The 25,771-nt window shown below is 36.5% G+C and overlaps 1 protein-coding gene across 1 annotated transcript in view; it reads left to right on the plus strand.

Annotated features, from left to right (window-relative positions):
- The window catches only part of BCAS3 (BCAS3 microtubule associated cell migration factor), a 514,534-nt gene that overhangs the window by 448,349 nt on the left and 40,414 nt on the right, over window positions 1-25,771 (plus strand). Inside the window, exon 24 of the mRNA XM_053454572.1 lies at window positions 22,631-22,798. Coding sequence (XP_053310547.1) covers window positions 22,631-22,798 — 168 coding nt within the window. The remainder of the gene's footprint in view (window positions 1-22,630; window positions 22,799-25,771) is intronic.

Here is a 25,771-nt window from a genome sequence, read left to right on the forward strand (position 1 = left end):
TATAAAAAATCTACCATACAGTATATGTATACCACTAGGAGTGGTTACCATAACTTTATGTTCTAGGATCTGCAGGATTTGATGTTTGTTGTTGATTGGCCCTTTGTGAGGGATGTTCCTTATTGAATAATCCCCATTTTTACACACGCAATGCTGTGACAGGTAACAGTTTAGTTGTAGAAAATGTACCTTACAGTCTTTCATAGCTATATTGAGCAGTACTCGATGTACATATGACCAAACAAAAAGCTCGTAGGGAGGAATGTAGGAAAAAAAATAAATGGAAAATCATTGCAAGACGGTATTTTGAATTTAATGTGCAGCACAAAAAGCAGGCTTTTTGTCTTTGAAACCTAATGTGATAACACATAAAATGAAAAATAAAAATGTGAGGATCAAAGTGGTGTATAATTTGGTGTAGAAAGCCCAGTTGTTGAAATCTGGAAAGCATATGTGTGCTCATTGGAATACATGTTTTGCTAAAAGCAGAAGTTTACAACATGTTCGCAGTCTTGACTCCAGCATTTTTATGTGACTTGATACATGGGTCAATTTGAACATACCATTATGTTCCCAACCATAGAAATAAGTTATCTTTCCCTTAGGCTGTACATTTCAAAGAAAAAACTGAAATAAGAGAGGTTTCAGCATAACGTAAGGAAATTAGTCATATTCCCTAAATCTTACACTTACATATACAACATTAATCATGTTTTTTGTTTTCACTTAAATATTAATATAACAGAGCTGTTGTTAACTCATTCTACGTTATTTAGAATCTAGTGCAGACTGCTAGATTATGCAGCCAAGGTCCAAGAAGGTGCTACAAATTCTTACTTCAACTGAACTGGAACTCCAGTGAGGGATTATGGGAAAGGAAGTGTAGTTGGAAGGACATAATGCGTGTAACACCTTTGCTGGACTGAGAATCAGTCCCAGAACGAAATAAAAGTCTAAATATTTGTAAATGGAGCGTTAAATAAAAAATGAACGTGTGATAGATGGTTTTTATTGGTTCTTTTATCTCGGATGTGATGTTTTTTTTCCAAATCATTTTTTTTGAGTAAACAAAAGTAATTTATGTATGTGCCAATGATTATTCTATCCTTATGTGTAAGAGTTATCACAACTTATGTGATTTGTAAATAATAAACAATTAGATAATACTGTTGGCATGTGTTTTTTAGGAAGGCACCCTGCATAATTGTAGGTAAAACTGTATTTGAATCAGAGAAAGATTTGAGTCATATTTGAAGTGGAAGAGGATCTATGAAAGTTGCTTTAGGGCAATTTGACCCTTTAAACAAATTAGCATCATCAAGATCATCTTATTTTTCTGGAGGACTATATTTTAGTGGCATGACAATGGTTGCATCAGATGGCACCTACCTCTTGCATAGCTGCCTTGTGATCCTTTCTGTATGTCAGGCCAAATTACATTTGGAGATGACATCATTCATTGGTTCCTTCATAGATATCTTCCAACAAAGCAGGACTGTAAAAATCCCTTGAAGTCGAGACATGTGTTATCTGCTTCTCAGCACTCACATATAGTTTCTTACCTTATTCTCACCAAATCTCTCCTCCCTTTCTTGCCATTCTATAAGTAAGTCAATAAGTTTTTTCCTCTTGTTAAAACTCTTGGAAACCCACAACACAGTGGAGCCCTCCTGGAATTGGGTCTTGCTAAACTCCCAACTCCTAGGTTTACAAAGCAAACTCCATCCCATATTATTTACCTTGGCAAGTGCCTAGCCAGATTGATGATCTGTAAAGTGGATTTGTTATTTGGCTGTTTGCTTTGGCAGCTCTTAAAAGCAGTTAACTGATTACAGTCCCAGATGTCATTGCATATATTACTGTTCACTATAATTTGCCTTTAAAGTTATAATTTGGTCTACAAATAGTATTAAGCTCTTAGCACCTATCTGTCTTTAAGATGTGGGTTTCAGATATCAATAGGAAACACAGCTCAGTTCCTGAGATGATGTTCTTCATATCTTTGTCAGATTCGCAGTAGGTACCGTTGTTAAAAAAATAGAATTTCCTCCAAACACCAGATCGTGGTCTATAATTTTCCAGTTACACATTCAGCTGTTACATAACGCGTAAGATCCCTCCTCCATAACATGGACTAGTTGTCTGATGTATGCGCATCCTTTTACGGGACCAGGGTTTTTTGTTGAGTGAAAGTTATGTCACCAAACTTTTTTTCCCTTCGACAAAAATGAGTGTGATATTGGAAATAAGAAGTGAACATTTTTATTATGACATCATTTTCTTCTTGAATCGTGTTCCGGACCACTGTTCTTAATGGTGAGTTTAGTAACGTAATTCACTGGTAGCAAGTGATACTATGTAAAGGTTGCACTTCATGAACTGTAAACACACAATTTAGGTTTCAGAGTGGTGGGGTCATTTAAGTGACCACTGTTTGATATATGACTCTGTCCTACCGTGTGAGCATTGGTCACAGATGCTGTGTGCAAGAGTTGGAGGAATCTTCTTACTGCATGGTTAAAATACGAATTAATTTAAAATATATTCTCTCCGATAAGAAGGCCATTCGGAGGGACTGGGATTTTTTGTCTACCATTGAAATCATATAATTACTAGTATAGCAGACATATTAGCATATCACTTCCCTTGCCTTGGATCACATTATTATCAGTATTAATATTATTTAGGCTCTTTGGAAATATGAATAGGGAAAAAAGAAAAATCATCTCAGTTTTGAAACCTGGTAGCCTCAGGGTCTCCGAGTTCCACTGTAGGAAATTGAAGGGCTGCCTTAATAGTCCTTTTAAACTGTATCCGGTTGAACAATTTCCATTTACATCATCAGTTGATTTAGCGTGTCATTCCACATTCACAATAATAATGTGTTAATGATACTTCGTATAAGGTTTATTATACCATACATTTGTACCCTACAGATTATTGTGATTTCTGCATCACAAAGAACCACAGACAAATTTTTGAAGTTTTTTTTGCATATTTTCTTTAAAATTGTTGTTTTGTTGTCTTTTTATCATTTTAAAAGAAAAGGAAAATACATGAATAATTGTTTTAACCAAGTTTTTTATTTTGAGGGATGGAATTTGTTGTAGTTTTTTTGGCCATAACTCAAAATAATCTTCCAACTTTTAAGTCTAATAAGCAAATTTAGCAGATTAAAGACATTTTGTGCTGCCAATTTTTTTTCTTTCTTAACTACGTGTTACATAGTATTCATTTCGTGAATGGCCGCATAGGTTTAGTAGAAGCTGTTTTTAATTTTTTTTGTCTCTCAGAGCTTTCCTGTTGTGTTGTGGTTTAAGTGTCTTTGAGACGACCTGTTGGTTATGAGTCTCCCAGATGGGACTGTTAGAATCTTTTGAATCATTTCTAAATATTTTTGAAATCAGATCCACAGATGTGTTTCTGTTCATGTCTGAGCAGTGAGATTAAAATTATGCTTACGAATATCCAAATGAGTCATAGTACAATACAAACAGGACTTTTTACATTTAGTAAGTTACATGCAGTAAGTTTTTGCTTTGTTTATTTTTGGCAATTTCATTAGTGCCTGCATTACTCATGTTGACTACTAAGATATTCTTAATCAGCGATGCTCCTTAACACTTTTGTAACTAGGTGTTTCATTTGAAATATCACGTATAGTACAGCTGAATGCACAAAACGTTCATATAAATAATGACTTGTGTAAAATGTTTGTCATGTGACAAAGAAGGCCTTCTAAGTGATTCAACCATTCAACCTTCAGAAGAAAGAATAAGATGACAGCTCTATTAAGTTGTTTCTTTGCTTTTCATCTCATTCTTGTGTTTTTGCTTCCTACCAGAAACATGACTGCAGGACTTGGTGGGTGAGGGTAGTGGATGAGTAGAATTGGTAGGGCCTAATACAGCCATGTCATGGGATAGTCATACAACTATCCTGAATCTGGGACTAAGGGCTGATTAAGGTTTAAGTCTTGACATCAAGTAAAATTGGCACTAGATGGGCTGAATGTTCTTATCTTCTGTCAGAGTCCATGTTTGTGTGCAGGAGGTTCAGCTATGGTGGGCCCTATATGTGTGGTACTGCCCTTTTTTTACATCTTCTCTCAATGATCCACATGCTTGTAGAGAGTAGGGAAGCCAGAACAAGAAGGATGTATGTGAACAAATGGAAAGATGATCCTGTTCCTTCAGTAGACAACTAGCCATAGTGGTCCTTACAACTCTCCAGATGTCATTGTTCCATTTTCAATTTCCTTATTTTTGTCCAACTTCATGGAATTAGGTGAACAGGAAATGTTTTCTGCAAAATCTGTTCAATGCAACCTAAATTTGAAATACAAATGATGTTGCATAACTCGATATTTTTACATTCCACGGATGTTTTTAATATTAATATAATAATTTTAAAAATGACTACTTTGGAACACATTATGCTAATTGCACAGTGGACATGCTTTCGTCTTCAAACACCAGATTACATAGATTTGTGCACCTTACAAAATTTTTTTTAGCTTTTCAAACCTAACATATTTTAGGCATTGGCGCAACATCAGCTCAGTCTAAAACATATAACTATCCCATGATTTTTTTTTACTCAATATTTAGATGTTCTGTTACCTAGTGTGTTAGAGGAATTATTGAAATAGAAAGAAAATTCTCATACCTGGCACATTACTTACTGTTGACAAAAGTTTGACTATGATCTTGCATATATAGAATTTCTCTTTGACATGTTGGTTACCAAAAGTAACAGAGGCAACCTTCATGTCAGATCAAGTTAGCAAACTTCTGAGATTAATTTGTCTATGCTTTTGTCACCATTATTCATGTTATGTCAACAGCAGCTAATGTAATCCTCGAAGCAATTGAAAGGTTGCAACAAATGTTCTTTAAGATGAATTGCAGTACATGTTCTAGGTGGCGCGATTATATTTTGGAATTAGGAGTGGAATACCTGGCTAATATTAAATAGGTATTAGCAAATATTGGGGTTTATTCACTTAAATGAGTTGTCAGGAGTGTTTGCGGGAAAGTTGTGGTTTTAACTTTCTAATGCCACTATTCATTAAAAAGGTTTCTCTAGAAAGAAGAGCTGAGCTGGTCCTGTAATATGGATGGTCCAAAGGGTTTGAAAACTTTGAAGAAGTCTTAACTACACATTTCACAGGGCCAGCCAAGTTTTTCATGCGACAGAAGCTCACTTGGGTTGGACCTTCATAATGCATAGAGAAGTCAAGGAGTTGAAACTTTCCTGCACACTTTCCCATTAGTGAATCAACCCCATTCTGTTGAGGCTCACAACAGACCAGGAGATCACTACTTTTGCCCATTAAAAAAAAGAATAACCAATTGTTACTGAAATCGGTTCTTACAGTGAAGGTCATCTCTTTGCTTTTTTTGACTGATTTACAATTACTGATCAAGAATGTTCGCATGTATCCAGCTGCATTCACAAGTTGTATGTATATACATTGATTCAATAACAGTTTTAGCAACCCTGCCTTTATTATATGTGGAAATAAAGTTTCTACTGTGTAGCTTCCTAAACTGGAAACATGAAAGCAAAAGCTGTTAAGTTTACTTTATCATTTAAATCTGATAATTAGTATACGTCAGATTAAGTTGTATCCCTGTTGCTGGCAGACTTGCCCAACAACATTGCCTTACTGGAAAACAGTCAAACTCAACAAAGGGAATAACCGTTATTAATATGACATTTGACCCTTGGTTATTTAACAGAGGAATAAAGCTAAATGTCTCAACCCTGTCCCCATGTCCCCTAAATATTATAGATAAAGAACACAGTCATTTGGAGATGTTACAAATAACAATAAAAACCACAGAGGGGGGGGGATACTGCTCAGTGGACCCTCCTTTTCATTGCTAAAGAATAGCTTACATAGAATAAATTGTGTTGCGCTAAGTCATAATTTTAGATCCGATTTCAGGATTTTATTTAGTGGTAACTTATTTCCTTCTAGATCGCATTTATTAATTTATTTTGGGAGGCCCATAGGGACCCCTTTTCATTCTCAATGCATTCTTAAATGTATTGACCCAATGTTTTTCAGCTTGCATGTTAAGAATACAAAACTGAATAACATCTTACTTGTAGAAAGTGTTGAGTTTTCTAACACCATTTCCAATTGCTTAAGTGAAGCGTGTCTCCCCAAAACCAGAACAGTTGATATTTATACAACTGGACATAAAGCACTGACTTCCGACCCCATTAAAAAAGTAGAGCTCACCAGAGATTTTTGGTGCTTTTATAAATGTAAGTAGAAAATCAAGCTGTATTGTACAGTGTGGTTGTTTGTTTAAATACCACTCACTGTTCAAAACAAACTATAAATCATAGGAACCTTTGATTAGCTACATGTGCATTAAACTGGACCTGTTTCTGTAGAACACTACCGAATTCTAAGAGTTTTCCTTTCTCAAGCTGAATAATAGTCGATCAGCTGCAGGTATAAGTGAAATCACTTTTTATGCTGAAATTTGTTGTTCCAGCAATGTAGTGGTTCATTTTTAAGTTGATTAATGGTTTAAATACTGTAGTCTTCTTTTTGTGTTTGCATAAAATCTACTATAGTGGTAAAAAGTGATGAATTATTGTCTAACCTTACTAGTTAACCACAAAGCAGGGGATCAATGCACACCTAGCAAATACTGACATAATACTATGTCATAATACTAAGCAATAGTTTGCCTTATAGTGCAACATAATTCCATACATGTATGCTTCAGATAGCAGGCCCCTTGTCAGGGATGTGGAGCTTAGCTAGATGATGTGGCAGTGGGATCCTCTATCTGTGCCTCCGGATGACTTGTATGCACCTCTTGAGTGTGGCCACTGCATTGACTACATATTTCACCTCCTTTCTGACTTTTATGAACACCTACACTATTGGACCTTCTCACCTATTGAACTTTCTCCTCTGAAGAAGATTCACGTGTGGAGCAGGATGTTCTCAACTAGTTGGTTGAGATTAGGGGACCTTTGGTTCCCTCAGCGAGTCACATTTGGGTGGCTGGTCATCTTCCACAACTCCGCTCTCTCAACTCACTTTCATAATTTGCAGTAACCACCCTTTCTTTTCCTTTCTGTATCTCTCATTAGCATTATCCTTCGCTCCTCTTCTCTCATCCATTGTCTCTTTGCTAAAGGACCTTTCATAGGCAAAGGTTAGTGGTTGCACAGGAGTGGAGTTTTTAGAAATGCCTTTGATATTTGTCATGGAATGGTGCGTGGTAGAGTTTTGAACCTTGTATTGCACATTCACACAGCTCATTTTATGACTGTATGAACTGTATGAGCGTGTTTTAGATGTTTTTCACATTGAATCACAAACCCAGGCAACTGGAATTAGCGATCAGGGTGTAATAGAGCTTGGTGATATGTTTAATTCCACTTCATTGAAAATAGCCTGACTGTTAGATTCTATTTAGCAAACTGAAATTATAGTACTTTATGCATGTTTAAAAGCATGCCAGTCACATATTTTTGTAATGGGTTTTGGTTTAATTTTGTATCCATGCGCATTTTTTTTAGGTCTTTTACACAATAGCCATTTATTCACTGCCTTGGTTTCAGTAATTAAAGGAGTAAAGTTAGTCGTTACCTATAACCTACCTGGTATTTGTGGGTGATTATTATTTCTGCTAAGTGACAATAATAACAACACTCATAGAAACCCATATACCGGTATATCAGACCAGAAAATGAGGGAAGGGCAATGTTTCCCACATATACTTGTGTCATTAAAGGTGACTTGTTGACCTAGCTAATTTGCTAAAAAGCACCATCTGCAATTATGCGGACATTGGAAAAAAAACCTTCCCTTCATGTGTTGTAAAATGGTGCCGAAAGACTCTTATCAGAATAGCAGTTTACTCTTGGAATTTCTCTCAAACTGTGGTTCTAAGCATGACAGAGAGATGAGTTAAGTGACTGAAAGCCGTAGGCCAGGACATGTCAAAAGCAATAACTTCTTCACTCAATCATCTCACCTTGCAGTGCCACTCTGCCTTATGCAGACACCAGATGCCTGATGAATAATGCAAGCGACAAGGGCAAAACCACTCGGATCTGTGCAGAGGAAAACTTTGGACAATAAGGATTGGTCTACCAGTAGTTGGATTTTTTTTTTTCTTGCAACACTTTACTAGAACCATCCAAACTGAAAGCCCCGAGGACTTTGATTCTTAAGGAAGTGCATTTAGTGTTTATCGTGGCAGATTTAGATAACTTACAGCCACTGTTTTCCAGTCTGGAAGAAAAAAATAGATAAAAATAGAAAACTAGCAGCTTTGCAGCTTTACCTGTCAAAATCACTGTGCAGACACCTTGTCAAAGTGTAAAGCCGAGACACGGAGAGCACTGTGGATGTGAACAAGGGCATTTGATGCACTTAGGTTGCAGGTGAAAATTCAAGAGTGGCTACAAATATGCCAACCCAGGAAGTAAGAGCTTTAGAAGCTTTTTGTTTTATCTACACATACACAACACAAAAACTTGTCCACATTTAGCCATAACTAGGAGTGTCGGCTAAATTTTTTATTTTCCTTGATAAATATGACCTTATATAATATATTATTATGTTATGAACTTAAAAGTTCGAAACTGGTAGATCACCCCCAGAGTTTTTTTTCCTTTAGCATTGGTGCAGCACATTTGTAAGCCTTAACATCAGGTTTCCCCAGAGACTACATACACCACCTATTCTCATTTGCAACCCATATGAGTCTTCAAAAATATGATTTTCAAACAACAAATTCCATTTTAAATTTGAAAACAAACCTCATTGTCCGATGCCCACATTTACTCACTCTCTTACACTCTCTCTTTTTTCTTTTCTCTTTTCTCTTAATCCGCATCTCTGCGGACATAACCTCTCGGTGATGTGATTTTGTGAAGCCAACAAAGGAGCTCTCATTTATCAGCATGAAAGTTGTTAAAACTTACCAACTAGTTCCTAGAGCTCGATAATTCCCATTGACAGACAATTGCCTTGTTAACGAAGATGTCATTTTTTTGCAGTAAAAGTTCACATTTTGAGCAGATTTTATTCTTTTCAACTGAACAATCCTCCACTTTTTATGATTTTTCAATTTTTCATGTGTGGAATGTCATCTATAGCGTTTTGCATAGAAATGTACTTTTAGTTAGAAGTAAATTCAGCTTGTGGCATTTTGTGCACATCTGCAGTAAAAATGTTCAGTGGTACGCTCACACGATAGATTTTTATTCTTCAATATCTGTTTTATTTCAGAAATGATTGTGTTACAGTACTTCTTTTAATGAACAGGTTTTTCAATGAAAAGATCTTTAAAAAAGGCATTAAATGTTATATATTAAGTTTCCATTAAGGTATTACGAAATGTGTATAGAATTTGAAATAATGAAACATTCATTGTCATTTATTCTTCATAGGTACACTTATTTCACGGCTTTATAAAGATGATTGCTAACTTTAGCCATATCCCTGCATCCTACGATCCTACCATGTTAATATTCCAGAGCTTACTTACCCCTGCATTAATGTAGAAACTCATTGGAATGCAGCAAAATACTTGGTTACTCTTACTCCCGTTTTTTTGAATTTTCCAAGATATATCTATGGTGTAAATTGTACTAAATCGTATCAATAAAATAACCGAGCAAGTCACAAAACCTGTTCTGTCATCCAATAACGTTTTATGGTCTCTATGTTTATCCTTTCTTGTCCTCCAAGTATCTAGTAACTGGCCGCCTGCCCGTGCAGGACACAACTTTTTTTTTTTTTTTTTTTTACAATATCACATATAGGTAAAATGAATTCAAATGTAACCAGATGTAATCCATAGCACAGCAGCTACCACAAACGCCCATGAAACAAGACAAATCCAATTTAGTGTCTCTGAGAAATTTAATCTTTCTGCTTTTGTACACTCTAGAAACTCCTGTACTGTCAGATCTCCCTTACTTGTGGGTAAATGTGATACCCTGGACTGATCTGTTATGTATCCAGTGTAAGTTTACATGTGCATGTTAAAACCACAGGCCTCCTATTTACACTGTTGGAGCTTTCAGTTCTCCCAAGTGTGGAAATCTAATACACTTTTAAATTATGGTTTCTAAGAAATTCTTTTTTTTTTTGTTACGCACTTGTTTGGTGATAATCATATGACTCAGCCAGGGGTAGCATGCTTATTTTTTTTGTTTACATTATACATATTTCATAAAAATGCTGGCAGTGTTATGCATATAAAGGTACCATTTTGTTGACTTTAGAGTCTGAGATTATTCTGCATATTCTGGTAGTCTCTGAGTTCCTCATAATCATATATTTTTACCCTTTGTGAATTCACATTAAAATTAAATTAAAAAAAAAATCAAGTTGTAGTTGGTAGGACCAATTTTGGCACCTTGTGAAATATTAAGATGTGTTCATCCAGACACTAAAATCATAAATTGGCAAAAAAAAAAAAAAAAGATGAAGAGGGTTGGTAACCTACTGGTACAGCCAACAACCGGGGACATTACCAATATTATTATACTGATTCCTAAACTGCACAGAAAGAGACATGTTTTATTTGGAGTGAGTAAGGGGTAAGGCTTTATTAACTTAATTGGTCATAAATAAAGGACACTATTAACAAATAAATACACGTGGATACACTGAAAGACAGAAACCATTAAGATATCATAGAAAAGTAGGAAAGAGGTGAGAGAGGGAAACAAAGTCTGTCCTCAAATACTGCTATCTATGGATGTATCTAATTGAGCAGCATCATGAAGTGCTTCCTGACTGAAGGGTCCTCCTCCTGAAATGTCCACAAAGTACACCTTTAGGTTTCTTTAATGGATCTAATGTAAGTCAGATGATCACAGGCGTAGGTTTCACGTACTGAAGATGATCACCTTTTTGCTATACAAATCAGATGCACATGGGCACCGTAGACGAGCAGTAAATGAAACACATGTGTTACATTCAGTGCCCAATGTAAAAGTGAATACACTGATTGAATTCCATCCAACCTTCAGAGCCTGATTATTCTACAGACCCCCATGTTTAATAAGTAGCTTATGTGCAGAAAGATATTTAAGTAATTTGACAGAATTGGCTAAAATGTACTATTCTAAATAAAATAGAGGTGTATTCTAGAAATATTAAAAAAGGGAAAAAAAGAGGTGTTGTACATTTCTGGCCATCTATTGACTATGTCCCAGATGAAGTCACAGGTTATATTGGACTCAAAATGATACCTGAAAGCTAATTTTGTTTTGTTTTTTAAACGCAGAAATTCACATATCAGTGATATAATGTCTTCCCCAAGTTTAATAGCTGGGATACCCATGTCCCCATCTGTCCTCCAGCTGGACAACTTTACTCTACAGCAGTGGTTCCCAACCCAGTTAGGATTTAATAATCATTGCATTCTATTCCAATAGAGAGATTCATAAATCAGTGCCTGTTGGTATGTGTTGAAAACTGTGTTGAGAACCACTGGTATATTTGTAATTATTATTCTGACTAGACAACAATTACACTCTTTACAAGGCCCGTAAGGGTTCAGTGTACTTATAACCCAGATAGACAATGGTTGATTAAGGCCTTCTGCTGCATGCTGCACAGCTAACTATATTTGCAGGTTGCAAGTACATTAGCACTAAAGCAGCCACACATTTTACTAGGTTTGTAAGTAAGCCCTCTGTATGATAGACGCCTTACTTGTAACCCCACGCAAACACTAAAGGGAGAGTTGACAAGAGAGTGTGTTGGAGAGTTGTGCTTCACCTCACTATAGATTAGGAAGGTCCAACTCCAGTGAGTTTCTGCTACACAATGAGCTTGTCTGGCCCTAAATAATGTATATAGTTAGTCTCCTCACCCATTGGAATATGCATTATACATGCCAGCTCATCTCAGCTCAGCTCATCTTGCTGGAGGAACTTGCTAGTACTTGTCCTTCGTAAGAAATAGTAAAGTGACAACACTCCTTCACACTCTCCCTTTAGTGAATGCACATCTCTTTTCCTGAGGCTAGTCAACCTCAATGACATTTGTTTACCATTTTTATATGCATAGTCTCTTCTAGCAATTCAAGGGTGTTATACAGCACCTTCAAATACAAACTATATATAGATACCTTTCACAAGAGAACAGTTTGCATCGTTAATAGTACTCGAACGATGCAAGTAAATAGATTGCCTTTAAGTCCTTTTTTTATAGGGATGATTCCACAGTGCATATGTGGTGGCATGTTCAGGGGACAGTGCACGCTTATTATGAAGAGTTAGAGGTCAAACAAAATATACAAGAACAGACAGTGCATAAGTGTATATCTGGTTTCACATCCGAAGCTGAGCCTTTATAAATCTGTTTGGTGGAGAACCATCTACACTGATTTATGAAAGCACATTCCCCTAGATTACAAAGTTCAGGCTTCAAAAGTCTCCTGCATTAAAAAAGTAGATGCATCTCCGAAAGAGCAGGAAGATTTTGGTGTATACTTTAACTCTTGGCTGTCAGATATATTAATGGAGTTATTTTATACTTCCATCTTCTTCCAGGACACCAATTATTTCTAGTGCCAGTTGCACTGTTTGTTTTCTTTAGAAAAATGTCTCCTTTTTCTATTTTAATGATAAAAGCACTCTCAGAAAACATGAATGTATTTATTGGAAAGCTAATAAGGACTGATCATTCTATAAAGAAATGGTACAGAGCCCTTCTCTTCATCCTCACATACTCACAACTTCATTTTTTAAATCTGAATACTATGGACTATTTCACTGGCCCCTTTCTAGCGGCACAGGGCACTGTAGAGACAGGGACACCTGGGTACTCCTGCAGGTTGCCCATGAGACAACCCAAGCAGCTGGGTAAAGGTATATTTGGCTTAGGAAATACTTCTTCTGCTAAAAAAGGTAGGTGAAATAAATTGACGTGCCACATGTCGCAGATCCTGTTGGGAAATTTAGGTAGTGGAAAGCTAGCAGTTACTTTGTAGGAACGTCATCTGTGTCCTACAGCAGAGACTCCACACTAGTACCACTTCTACCTTTATTCTGCGAGTAGAATAAAAGTAAAAGTGATACTAGTGTGGAGTCTCTGGTGTAGGCCATTGTGTTTTTGCACACAATGTAGTGTAAGAGGTATACACTCCTTCCCAAGCCTAGGAGTACTAATCCTACATAATAGCACAAGTAGCACAACATTTAGAAGAAAAACATTGCACTTTTAAAGCTACTGATAATATTAGATAATATTAATGGATCTGGAACACACAGCTTAATTGTGGATGCTAAGAATGATTTAATATTAAGTAATTGCATTCTTTGTTCTCTATGCTTTCTTTCATTGATCTGGCTCTTTTGTTTCATTCCACATTAAGTTTTAATCAAGGTTTAATGATATGGCATGAAACTTGTAGCAATTAACTGTGATGGAGATTAAACTGGTAAAGTATGATAAATTAGAATGACCCGAACCTTCCAAGGTCCCTGATTTACTTTGCTATTATTATTGTTTTCTATCTTCTATCGTCTCCTTCCTTGTATCCAGACATTCTGTGCTAAATCCATTGTTTTTCCTTCCTTATTTTATTTTGTGTCAGCATTTTCGTTAGTTGCTGGGATCCAACCTAGGTGATTCTGATGTGGCACACAGGTTTATTGCTTGTGCGATAACTGCATTCTAATTACTATGGTTTATTTATATGGCGCCAAAAGAATTCAGTGTGGTATACAACACGGGAAGACATTAATGGAAAATATGAACATTAGGCTTATTGATTAACTTTAACAGATCAGCATGGATAAACTACGCTAAAAAAATCCCAGCATTACAGAAAAGCTTTACTATGACGTCAGATGACACAGTCAGGCATAGTCACTAAAGTGGGAGTTGCGAAACATGAACACCAATAACACCACTAACTTTGTATTTTGTCAAATTATAAAAATAAACTAATAACGTCTATTTTTGAAAGAATTCTTACATTACAGCATTTTTCGCACCTGCCTAAAAATGTTGCACACTACTGTATATAATATACAGAGCCTAAATATTTAAATTTAACTTGCAAACTCCAACTTTAGAAAACATATCTTAGTGCTCAAAAAGAGCATATACACTTTTGATAATCAGTATTCTGTTAAACACCCCTAATGAGAAAACGTTCAAACTTCCTGTATCCTCCACAAAAATTCCAGTTCTTTTCACAAAATTGAAAGGCAATCATTATAAAAATGTTAATATGTAAATTTGGTCTAGGCCCAGGCTATGAATGAAATAATTATTGTAGATCTGATTCAAAGGTTACATTAATAAACATTGTGCCTTTCACAAGTTAGTAGGAGGTATTTGTCACTACAATGGACAATTTTGTTTTAAAATCCATGCTTGTGAATTACTTTTCCTCTTTTGCATTCCTTTAGCATTATTTACTGCCTGCTTATAACATTGGGTGAAATATACTTTATTCGTAACTGGAGAACCATAAGCACTAAATGTGGTGGGTTGTTTTAATGTGACATATGCGGTACAGCATCCACATTGGCATTTATACATCTACTTTAATAGAATTTCCCTCCAAAACTAGTTTTGTGCCAACCCAATGAAGTATATTCATGGTAATGCCTGCAATATACTACATATCTACTCACCATGGAGGCGAGTTTTTTGTATTTTTACGTCATTTTTATGTCATGTTGATAGGATGCACAGTTTACTAAATTATATATGTATGAATAGCTTACATAAACCATAAAAAAGTGAAAACTGTCAGCTTAATGTAACTGTAGCAAAAAAAAAAAAAAAAGCCCTGACCAAATAACATTAAGTGACTTCCAGCACTCAAAAGGTTAACTCTCTGGAGTTGCAATATATCTTGGTTTTTCTTTTTTTTATTCTCTGTTTTGTTTTTTTATGTTGTACCACTGAAGTCTCAACAATAGTCTGTTATAGTCTAATATAATTATATTCTATAATATTGTACTGCTCTGTTGTAGCAGCAAGTGATTCCAACCATATTTGTATGCGCCGTTTGCGCTTAGTTACGTAACGTTTCTGTGATGTATAAAGAGCATCATTAAGTGCAATTAACTGTTTTGACCTTCATGGTTATATTTTAGAAATCTGACATATCTATATCTGTTCTCAGAAATCATAATTGCCATGCTTTTTTATTTTTTTTTATCGGTGAAGTGACTTCCTGCTGAATAATTATTAACTTCACAGCTACTATTCTCAATGACTTTTCTGCTCACAGGGATGGTGTTAAAGGCCTCATTGTGCGGTGTGAATGCTTGAGAGGGTCTACTTTGCCAGTGAAAAAGGCATATTTTCTGCTTAATAGTTTGTCAGACGCAAGATCAATCTTTGTTCACTTGACACTTAGCCACAAGTGTTTATGCCACATGACCTGAGATGTAATGAGCCTTGCGATATATTGATGCCAAAAAAGCATAGGCCATAGCTTCCTTGGTTTAAATTAATTGCAGCCACATAATGGAAGTCCTGTTTTGCATGAAACATGTAAACTTACAGGTAAACATAGTGATTGCATTTAAACAAACATCATCTGCTAAAATGGCAGATTGATTAGAATTGTAGTTTGCGTAGACTAAAATGGTATGCCAATCATGAAATGATACGTCAAAAGTGATTGGCCAAATTATTGACTGTTATATTTTCTTCCTTGCAAGCAATCTCGTTTGTTACATGTATGTGCTCATTAAATCGCTTGCTTCCTGTCTTTAAATGTGCCTCTGTAAAGCAATACAACAATTTCCGCCAGTAACAGAAATGAGAAAGTTGATTGGCTGTATATAAAAGCATATTTTAAATTAGAACTTGGACAAAGAGGTAGACATTTTGAAAAAAAACGTAAAACTGTAACGTCTGCGGCATGTTAACTTATTTTGACAGACTTAAAATAATTATGGTATAAGTATGTATTTAACCTCTGTGTTGCTTTCACTAGGAAAATTACTTAATCCATTTTAGAAAACTAGATGTGATTTTATTCTGCCAAACCCATGATTTTAGTAGTTTTGGGTTTAATGTTTGATTTAACTAATTCTGAAGAATTTGAGACAAAGGAGTGCGAGCAAAATATCACTATTACTTTCCAATAAATAGTAATAAATTGGTTAGCACTAGGCATTCACTCGGAGACTCGGGTTTAGAGGTGGACATTTTCAGTAAATGTCCGGTAGGCACCTATGGCTTCTCCAGGCGTCCAAGGAGTTTACTTACCTGTGCTCAGGTTCAGAATTTTCCCACCGATGTGGTAGGGCAGACTATATTAAAAGTCTAGTGGGCATGATCTGGGATAGGAGGCTAAAAGACCACTCCTAATACTCTGAAAACAAGTGTCATGTGCAGAGCCTCTAGGCAAATTCATAGACTAGATTTAAAAAATAGCTTTTAGTAAAAAAAAAAGGCACCAACTGTGCTTGGCCCGTTGCTGTGTTTATGTAACAATTCTGGCTGCTGACACCTAGTATTTTACAGCATTGAGCTCCAAGCACTTGATATTGGATCCTGACTCCTTCATTCCCTCTTTATTTTCAATATTTAACTATGATTGCTAATAGTATTGTAGAAAACCCCCAAATCATGTGGTGTTTATCCCCTTTTGCAACACAGAGAGCACCAACCCTTGGTATTCCTTCATTACCCACTATGTTCAGTTGGACTGGTCTAAATCTTTATCCACCTTTCTTTCTGTCCTTTACTTCTATGGACATATCTCCTAATCCTGGTCCTCCAACGTTTCTCTCTGTTCCCACATCCATCTATGGTACTATCTCTCCCTTTCTCCACACCTTTCTCTATCCTTCACTCCTCGTTTGTAAGCTTGTGAGCAGGACACACTTTATCTAACGTATCAGTTTGTCTTAGTCTCAGTACTATTTTTGTCATACTTCTTGAATGTATGTATTGTATGAACTGCCGCATAAAGGGATGGTGCTAAATAAATAAACAATAATATTAATAGGATGTAATAATGCGTACTACTGCACCCTCAGGTGTTGAAGCCTGGCAGGTAGAAATCCCTGCTGATGCGTGAATGGTTGTGCAGTCTGATGACAGCCCGATTTCCCCTCTGTCTGAGTGTAATTGGCCCTGAACTGACAGGGCCAGTGTAACGGCCCTTGATGCAAGCGCCATTTCACATGCATTATTTGAATGTCCAAACATTTTCTTCCTGCAGATTCAGTGGTAATGCAGCAGTGTGCATGGATCCTCTAAACAGATAACTTGCAGGGTCTCTATAGACCTTTCTGAAGGCTCTGATGATTGTGATGGCATTGATTAGATATATTAAACATCTCACTTTTATGTATAATCGTATTGTACTGTGGGTTCTGCTGGGTTTATGTACATAATAGATAATATCCTACTAATGAATATATAGTTAAAGATGTCAACAGTTTTTCAAACAGATAGGTAGCACATTTTGTTAAAGACTGATCAGCTCATACACATACATGGCAATGCCGAATTTACCGTCTTCCAGAGTTCTCTCCAGAAATGGGCTGGACTGCTATGGGCAGTATGTTCTCAGCTATGTGATAGGACAGACTATAATATAGGTCAAGTGGGCATGACCTGGGATAGACAGACTAAAAGATCGCTCTTTATACTCTGAATAGAAGCCCACCGTTGAAATGTCTTGTGAAGAGTCTCTAGAGCAGATTCATAGGCTTCTGAGGTATATTTACATATTCCATTTACTTGTTATATTCAATTTATATATATTTTTTTTTTTACGTTGACCTGGATCCAGCTAAAGTAGGTGGTAGCAAGCAATGAGTAGTCACACAGTAGACAAAACCTGGGCATGACCAAACGCTGCTCCCCTGCATGTAGATTGAAGAAACTGGCTTCCCAGAGACACTGGTTCTAACCGAGAAGCAATGCAGCTCATTGAAAAAATATAGTAATAGTGCATCTAAAAGTCACTATTATATCTTACTTCACTACAGCTACACACTGCCCGAAATCAGAACTTTTTACAAAAGATTTTATATATTTTTCTCCATTTGCTGCTATTTGTACATTGGTGGTTTTCTTTATCATTTCCCTAATGTTAAGGGGGACACAGTATCACAGCTTCATTTTATAGCTGTCAGAAGTTTCAGCAGTTTGTCAGTAAACACAGGCTGGTGAGTCTGTACTCTGTCAAAGATTTGGTAATCCCTTTAATCTCTGCTGCGCTTTAGCTAACATTATTCTTCTTGCCATTCACTTCAGGCATTGCATTTTACCTTAGAAGTGCAGAATAATTTAATACCAGGTTAAACCATATGGCTCTAGCCTTTCTTCTTAAAAGAACCTCTGATAGACTGGCCATTGACAAATCATGGCTCTTCGACCAAATGTTGGATGACTATACAACTGTTTAACCTGGGATGTGCAGCATCATAAATACTAAGGGTTTCATTATCTGCTATCAATTGAAACTGCCTGCCATTAACTTTCATGACCCATACGATAAAACAAAAAATCATCAATCTATTCTGGGGGGAAAAAAAGAGTTTCAACAAGCAGATTTGAAGGCGTTTCATTTTTTAGGTGCCTGTTGCATGCAGGCATTGTAAAGAAGAAAGCATCATCCTTCTTCAGCGATGACTATACATTGATTAACATTGGTGTAAGGGACATGCTGGGTCACAGTAGGTTGACAAAACAGTTTCTTTTAGGAACAACCTGTTAGTGGTTTACAAACGAAGCATATAACCATATTTGTGTATAACCCAGCTAAAAAGTTAGCATCATGCTTGGGAACTTTCATGGTTTTTTATATTCCAGTTTGAGGATGATTGGGCAGCATGTAAGGGCTGATGTCTTCTAGCACAGTGCATGCAAAGCAAAGTGCCCGTCCTCTGGTAACCGCCACACACTGTCTTACTTTAACAAACATAAAGTAATTTACTTTGCATGGAGACAGAACTAGGGTCACTACTTATATTGTACTCTGATTTAATCTGAACATGCCAGTTGGTGTTTTTCTAAATAGTATATTGCAGTTGAAACCCCTGCTTAAATACCGGTAACTAAATTAAGAATATCCTTACTGCCTGATAAATGTTTTCATAAGGTCTATTTTAGAGGCACCTGGTTGTCACAGTTAACAAGTGACTATGCTAAAATATCGGGCTATAAATAGGTAATCGACACATCTCAGGTTGTTACATACCTTCCAACATTCAAATGACCAAAGAGGGACCAAAGAGTGTTGTTAGAGGTGAGGCATTACCAATAGTTTTTACATGATCTACTGAAAGTGATTTATTTTATTTACGCTGAGTGACAAACCCATTTTAGGCGCTCATTAAGGTTTTTTTTTTTAACTTAAAGCACTGTCCTCTGGGGTAATAAAGCTCTGGGGCAAACGCACCAAAGAACAAAATCATAAAATCATTGGAGCCCACTCTGATCTATATTTTGCTGTACTAGACGGCCCAGCATAAATATTCACTAACATTTCTGACAGACAAAGCTGTGTCCCCACACAGCACCCACAAATCCAGACAGTTAATGCCACACTTGGCTCAGGGATCTTCCTTTAGGGCATTTCCTTGTCCTAGGAGCACATGGGATCTTCCACGACCCAGTTATTAGGCTTCATGGAGTCTAAATGTCCACACCCTGCACCCTGTTGCAGGCTTCATAAAGAATTCCAGATTGGATCATGTAAACCAGGCTTTGGATATCTAGTCTGTTGAAAAACTAGAGTTGGAGCATTGGGCCATCCTGCTCTCCAGTCCAACAAAACATCTCTCTGGGGCTATACAGTGCCACACATTTTTGTAAGCCAAAGTTCTGGTTTTGAATAGCAATCTTCTCATATATTGTAATGGAAAAAATAAATAAAGGAAAAGTGATAATATCTCAGTTACTGAACCTAGCCCATTATGTATTTTCTTCTCTCCAATATAGGAAAAAGTATGATGTTTAGAGAATGTACATATATTTTATAATGTTTATTTCACTCCGTGGTCTGGTTCTCTAGCAAGTCTCAGAAAGTTTTGTGTCTATATAGAAACTGATGTCTTGTGATTCAGGAGATGACAGGTGATCTCATATTTGGAGAGGACTCAGTCAAGACTTTGTTTCTAGGGATACCAAATAGACATGAGGTCAGTGGTATAAAAATAGGCGTTTGGGGCGGTGCAGTTGCAGTTGTGTCCCATGCCCAAAGTTCTCATTAGCTCTCCATCCCCTTTTCTGGTAGTCTAGCAAAGGTTTGTATGGGATTCATGGCCCAGATGGCTCTATCACGTAGCCTTTTGCTGATGTTCAGTATTAATATGAGTTATATGATGTCACATCCTGTATGATGTCACATTCCGTCCAAATTAAATATTTCTTTGTTTCTTACATGGATTAAAAAATAGTCATCCTTTTTACAAGGCATTGGGTCATTTCTCTTATTATAAAATGCATGCTGGTATCCATATTTGATAGATCAAGTTCACTTTAAAATAGAAACTGATATCTTAGAAGTGGCACTCAAATGCCGTACACATATACATAACCTGTCTCGCACACAGTGAAGTGCAATGCGGAAGATCAATAGCAAGTACAACACACAGGGGATTAAGTGTTTAAAAAGTGAGGTTAAAAGTGATGTGAGAAATATTTTACATTATTATCGTTCACCTTCTTATTTTGTCTCAGTGACAAAGGCTTAGTGTATACAAGCAAGGCTTCTGTGCCGTTTGCAAGTGCCAGAGACATTTATGAATTGTCTCTTTTAGAGCTGCCAGTAAAACATGACTAAGGCCTGTGCTCGAAAGATGATAACTCGGTGGCTCCACTGTTCAAAATGAAAGCCTGAAATCTGCTTTAACCATGGAAGGGAGTGGAAAGGGAGTGTAAGATAAAACATAAAAGTTCAGAGCAGAGTTTGTAAATCTCAAGAAGGAAAATCTTTCAGTTTAGCTAATCCCTAGAACCCACACATGTATTAACATTTGTACCTCACACGTCGAAATCTAAAAAAAAAAAATTGGCAGTTTTTCGGCCCAGATTGCAGTGGTAACACTATATTTGTCTCTTCTGCTCTTACTCAAGTATCCCGGGAACAAGAGATTGACCCCTTTTATAAAGTGTCTGTTCACACATGTAGAGAATCCTCCTCTGGCAAAACTTCAAAAAAAATGTTTTTTTGTTATTCAAAGGTCTGCTTACAAGAGACAAAATGGTTTTGTTTCTTTATCTCACCTCATGCTATAACAACCCAATAAACCATCTTTCATCAGCTTTTTCAAGGAATGTGAGAAACACGTCTTACTCTTTACTGTAGTCATTCTATAGTTATTAAAATTTGTTAAGAAAAGGTGTAAAAAAATCTGTATGGTCGAAAGGACGCCAAGATAGTGTGAGCTCTTTCGTTTGTTTTTGTTTTTTTGTTTTTGCTGTTTACTCTTCAAAGAGAAATATGCCAACCGAAGAGATTTTATAGTCCTTTGTATTCGTTTGTATACCAGTTGCACAAATAAACAACATGATTGTATAAAATTCTAATGACAGATTTAGTCTGTCAAATTAAAAGAGTTTAGAAGTGAGGCAAATCCAGCTAGCTTTGGGAAGGCTTAAAGTTTCAGAACACTTTTGGGAAAGTTCATCTGGGGTTCACTGAAGTTCAAGTGCGGATGTCACTAAGGGATGCGGGTCTCTTTAAGGGATTGATCATTCTCTAGTGCCAGGAATCTGCTCTGTAGGAAAGTAAGGGATATATCAATCTGATTGAGTGGAACTGCTGAAATTCTGAAGCCAGAAACTTCAGGTACAGGCTCTATAAATCCATGAATGCCTGGCCTTGTCCTGTTTTTTTTTTTTTCATGCCATTCCAGTTCCAAATTATCAGCTCCTCTTTGCTGATGTATGGAGTAACTGGCTGCCCGAGTGTTTATGAACAGTTATCATCCACTACTTTGGATGTTATCAGAGGAAGGGACGCCTGCCGCAGGGTCTGGTTTCTCACCCTTAATATTACCACCTGTCATTGACAAAGAGTGTGTGGTGAGGCTGCACAGTCACTGCGTACAAGTGTAGATAGTTTCTGACGGCTGATCAAAGGGGAAAACCAAAGAGCTGATAACAAGGACATGGTTCATGTACTTTTAACTTTGAGAACTATAGACATTTGCATTTTTGCTTTCATCCATAGGCCAGCAGAGCGGGCACTGTAAATGCATGTTATTCAGTTACCTATCAGCACGCTCAATAGTTTCTGCTACAGTCAAAGTATTAAATCAGTGTATTAAATATTAAGTCTAATAAAATCAACTAGGTCGGTTCGTACACCTTGTGACAAAACAGCAGGGACAAGATTCTAACTAGACATTTTTACGGTAAACTGGGAAGCAGTTTTTTCCTTACGCTCTGCTTTATGACACAACAGGAAGTAGTCCGTACAAAGCAAATGTCTCCCTATTTTGTTAGCTCCAACTTTTGGTAACTTAATGGTTACATAAGTATTTCTTAATATCACCTGTTACATAAGAAAGGCTTGTGATTTCCTTTTACAATTTCCTGTTTGTTTTCCCTTGTTGCTAACATCAAATATTAAACAAGAGGTGACTGTTGGGCTAAATACTGTTCGGTTGTGTTTTCCAGGTGCATATGATCGCAGTGTAACTCTTCTGGAGGTTTGTGGGAGCTGGCCAGAAAGTTTTGGGCTCCGTCAAATCTCCTCCATCGAAAGTACCGATGAAGGCCTCCGTGAACGACTGGCTGATGCGATGTCTGAGTCTCCAAATAGGGATGTGGTGGGATCAGGAACAGGTACAAAGAAGAGGTGTGATATGAGGCCCCAGATTTTTTTTTTTATTATATTTCATTATTGTCTGTTTTATTAAGTATTCTAAATGCATATCTAATATACTTTGGTGCTGCCACCCTTCTACTAATAACATCAAACAATTATTACCTGTTATTTTATAAACATATCATGCAGGTAATTGTTTAGTAAGGATTGGATAATAATGTAGTGCATACAACAAAATTGAAAATGAAAATTCAGAATTTTAAACTGCATTTCAACCAACATTTTCTTTGAATGTATTATATGCACTGCATTATTGTTAACAAATGGCAAATTATGTTTATTGTATAGCAATATGTCAGAGTTAATTTGTACATTTGGCAGAGTTCATTTGTTTAGTTTCTGTTGTCATTGACAATGTTAGGTACTCTGTTGACTATGTTAATTTTTTTAATAATATTGTCTGTTTTAGTTCATCTCGTGCATTGTACTTTCCTAACCAAATAATTTCCTCCTTTTTAATCTGGATTAACATTAATAATAAGTGTATTGAGCTTGTTAAGCATCAGGCAATTAGTACAAAAACAGATATAAAGAAATATATGTGTACAAAACGATGCAGAATATTAAAAGCGTAACGCTATTGTTTGCTACCAAATAATCAAAAGGATCAGGTCTGTTTTAATTCAGTGTTAATCTAAGGCAGTGGTAAAGATTTAAGTCTAAAAACTAAAAAAAATATAGTGCCCCGTACTGTACACCGTATGGGGCATAAAAGAGATTTGGCCATGTTCTCCTTTCGCATTAGAATCATCTATTCGGACAAGTAAGGTATACCAGATGTCGCTCTTAATACATAAAAACAGAGAGCATGAGGCCAAATCTTTCTTTTGGTGAGAAGGCTAAGCGCACACTTAGTGATTGGGGAAAGAATGACCTGCCTATGGCCCCAATAATCTAGTGCAGAATAAACTGAATACCCAATGTTTTATTGTAAGATTTTTTTTTTACTTTACTTCTTTTATCCATGTCCTTATTTCCTCTCTTTAGATAAGCAAAAATATGCATACCATGTTCCCTTTTGACTGTATTGTACACATACTACTTGCCTCCTGGGTCTTTAATTGCAAAGTAATCCATCTCTGTAGCATTCAATTATATAGATAAATAATCTCATTTTTTTTCTCTAGATCTAATAAGGTGCCCTTCTCATGAGAGGTTAAGAGGCGTTACAGACACTTATAAATGTTGAGCTGCTCAGTAATTGTAGAGGGTTTTGCTTTCACTTGGTCATTTGTTACTTGTGTGACAATATTGCACATTGAATTATATAGCATATGGTATCCTGACATTTTGGTCACATTTTGAATACCTAAAAATATGGATTTTAGAATATAAATGACATTGGTAGCCTTTAACCTAGTGGGTAAGGGCTAGGTAACAAAGGTACAGAGCAAAACATGGTATCTCTCTGTTGCCCTACATAAGGGCTATAAATATGTAACCATTTCCATCTTCTGAATGAGCAATGAAAGGCCCTCAAGCATGGCTGTTCCTGGTGGAATACGGGGGCCCAAGAGGACTTGACTTTTTCAAGGCCTCCATTGGCGACAACATCATGTAACATGTTAACATGAGAGAAGACACTAAGAATGTGAGAGCTCTGGGAGAAGGAAAAGTGGGAGCATGGACCTCATTTTTCCCTATGCAAAGAAAGGCACTGTCCTCAGGCTATCTGTGCTTTTGGCTCCCTCAGCCAGCAAGCGGGGTGACCCTAGTAAAGTTAAACTAACAAACTATTTGTTAGTGAGAAGCCCCTATTCTCAGTGCATCTCACCAAATAGCAATTTTAATGGGCAACTCCCACTATCCTGTAAGGGATACATATGTAATGGAAGCTGTAAGGAATACATATGAAATTATGCAGCAAATATGTTTTTAATTTTACAAGCTCATCTTCATGATGAGGAAGCAATTTGCAATTTGGTGTGTGGGACAATTGTGTAACTGTGGATGCTGCGTGTTGGGGAAAAAAGCAACAAAATGCATCTTTTTTACGTATGAGAAGTCTGTCTTTATCAGAGGATAGTACCGCTCCCTTTATTCCAAAGTCTGAACCAGGAACTGAGGACACCCATCCAAAACTTTAGTTTTTCAGCTCACTGCTTCATCTAACATCATCCACAAAAGTACACATTACTAGGGACGCTACATAAGTATAATGTATTTATATAAATATTTTGTATGTTTTATATATAAATGTTCATGCAGCAAAGCCTAAGGCACTATAATTGCACGATTTATTCATGTATCATACAGTCACGTGTGAAAGAACCAGAGTAGTGGTTTGGCATCACAGAATCTGTAGGCAGGAAAACTCGACATGATTTAGGAAAGTTTTATGTGATTCTGTCTTTGTTATTTTGTTCGCTTTGTGTTTGATAGTGTGCCAGAGCCCATTGTCCTTAATGACTTTTTTTTTAACTGAGCTGTGACAAAATATGTAATTGTTTTTTTTCCTTATTTATTTGTTTTCCATGTTTTCTAAACTTTCCTCATGTGATCTTTATTGGATTTGTCAGACTGCTATTTCCATGACTCGTTCCATTTACCATTTCACCCACGAGCGCTCTTTTTTAATTGTCATGTTTATGGCCCCAGTACTAGTTATCGTAAAGGAGGGGTGTATATAAAAGTGTTGATACAACAAAATTAGCATCTGCAAGTGTGTAAAATGTTTACCACCAAAAAAAACACAAATGTGCCTTTATTGTTCATTGTATTCACAAAGTACAGAAATGCTCAGGCTCCTATAATTGGTAACATACTGTCCTTGTGGTGCTGTTTGTGGAAGAAAGCATGACGCAACACTCTGCCCATATTGTATGGTAGAGGCCAGATGTGATGCCACACTTTGCATTTCTTTGGTGGAGTATTTATATACCTCCCTAAAGACTACTTTAACTAATACTGCTACTAGAAGTTTCAAGTGA

The sequence above is a fragment of the Spea bombifrons genome, chromosome 2 (assembly GCF_027358695.1).
Source record: "Spea bombifrons isolate aSpeBom1 chromosome 2, aSpeBom1.2.pri, whole genome shotgun sequence".
In the NCBI taxonomy this organism is placed as follows: Eukaryota; Metazoa; Chordata; class Amphibia; order Anura; family Pelobatidae; genus Spea; species Spea bombifrons.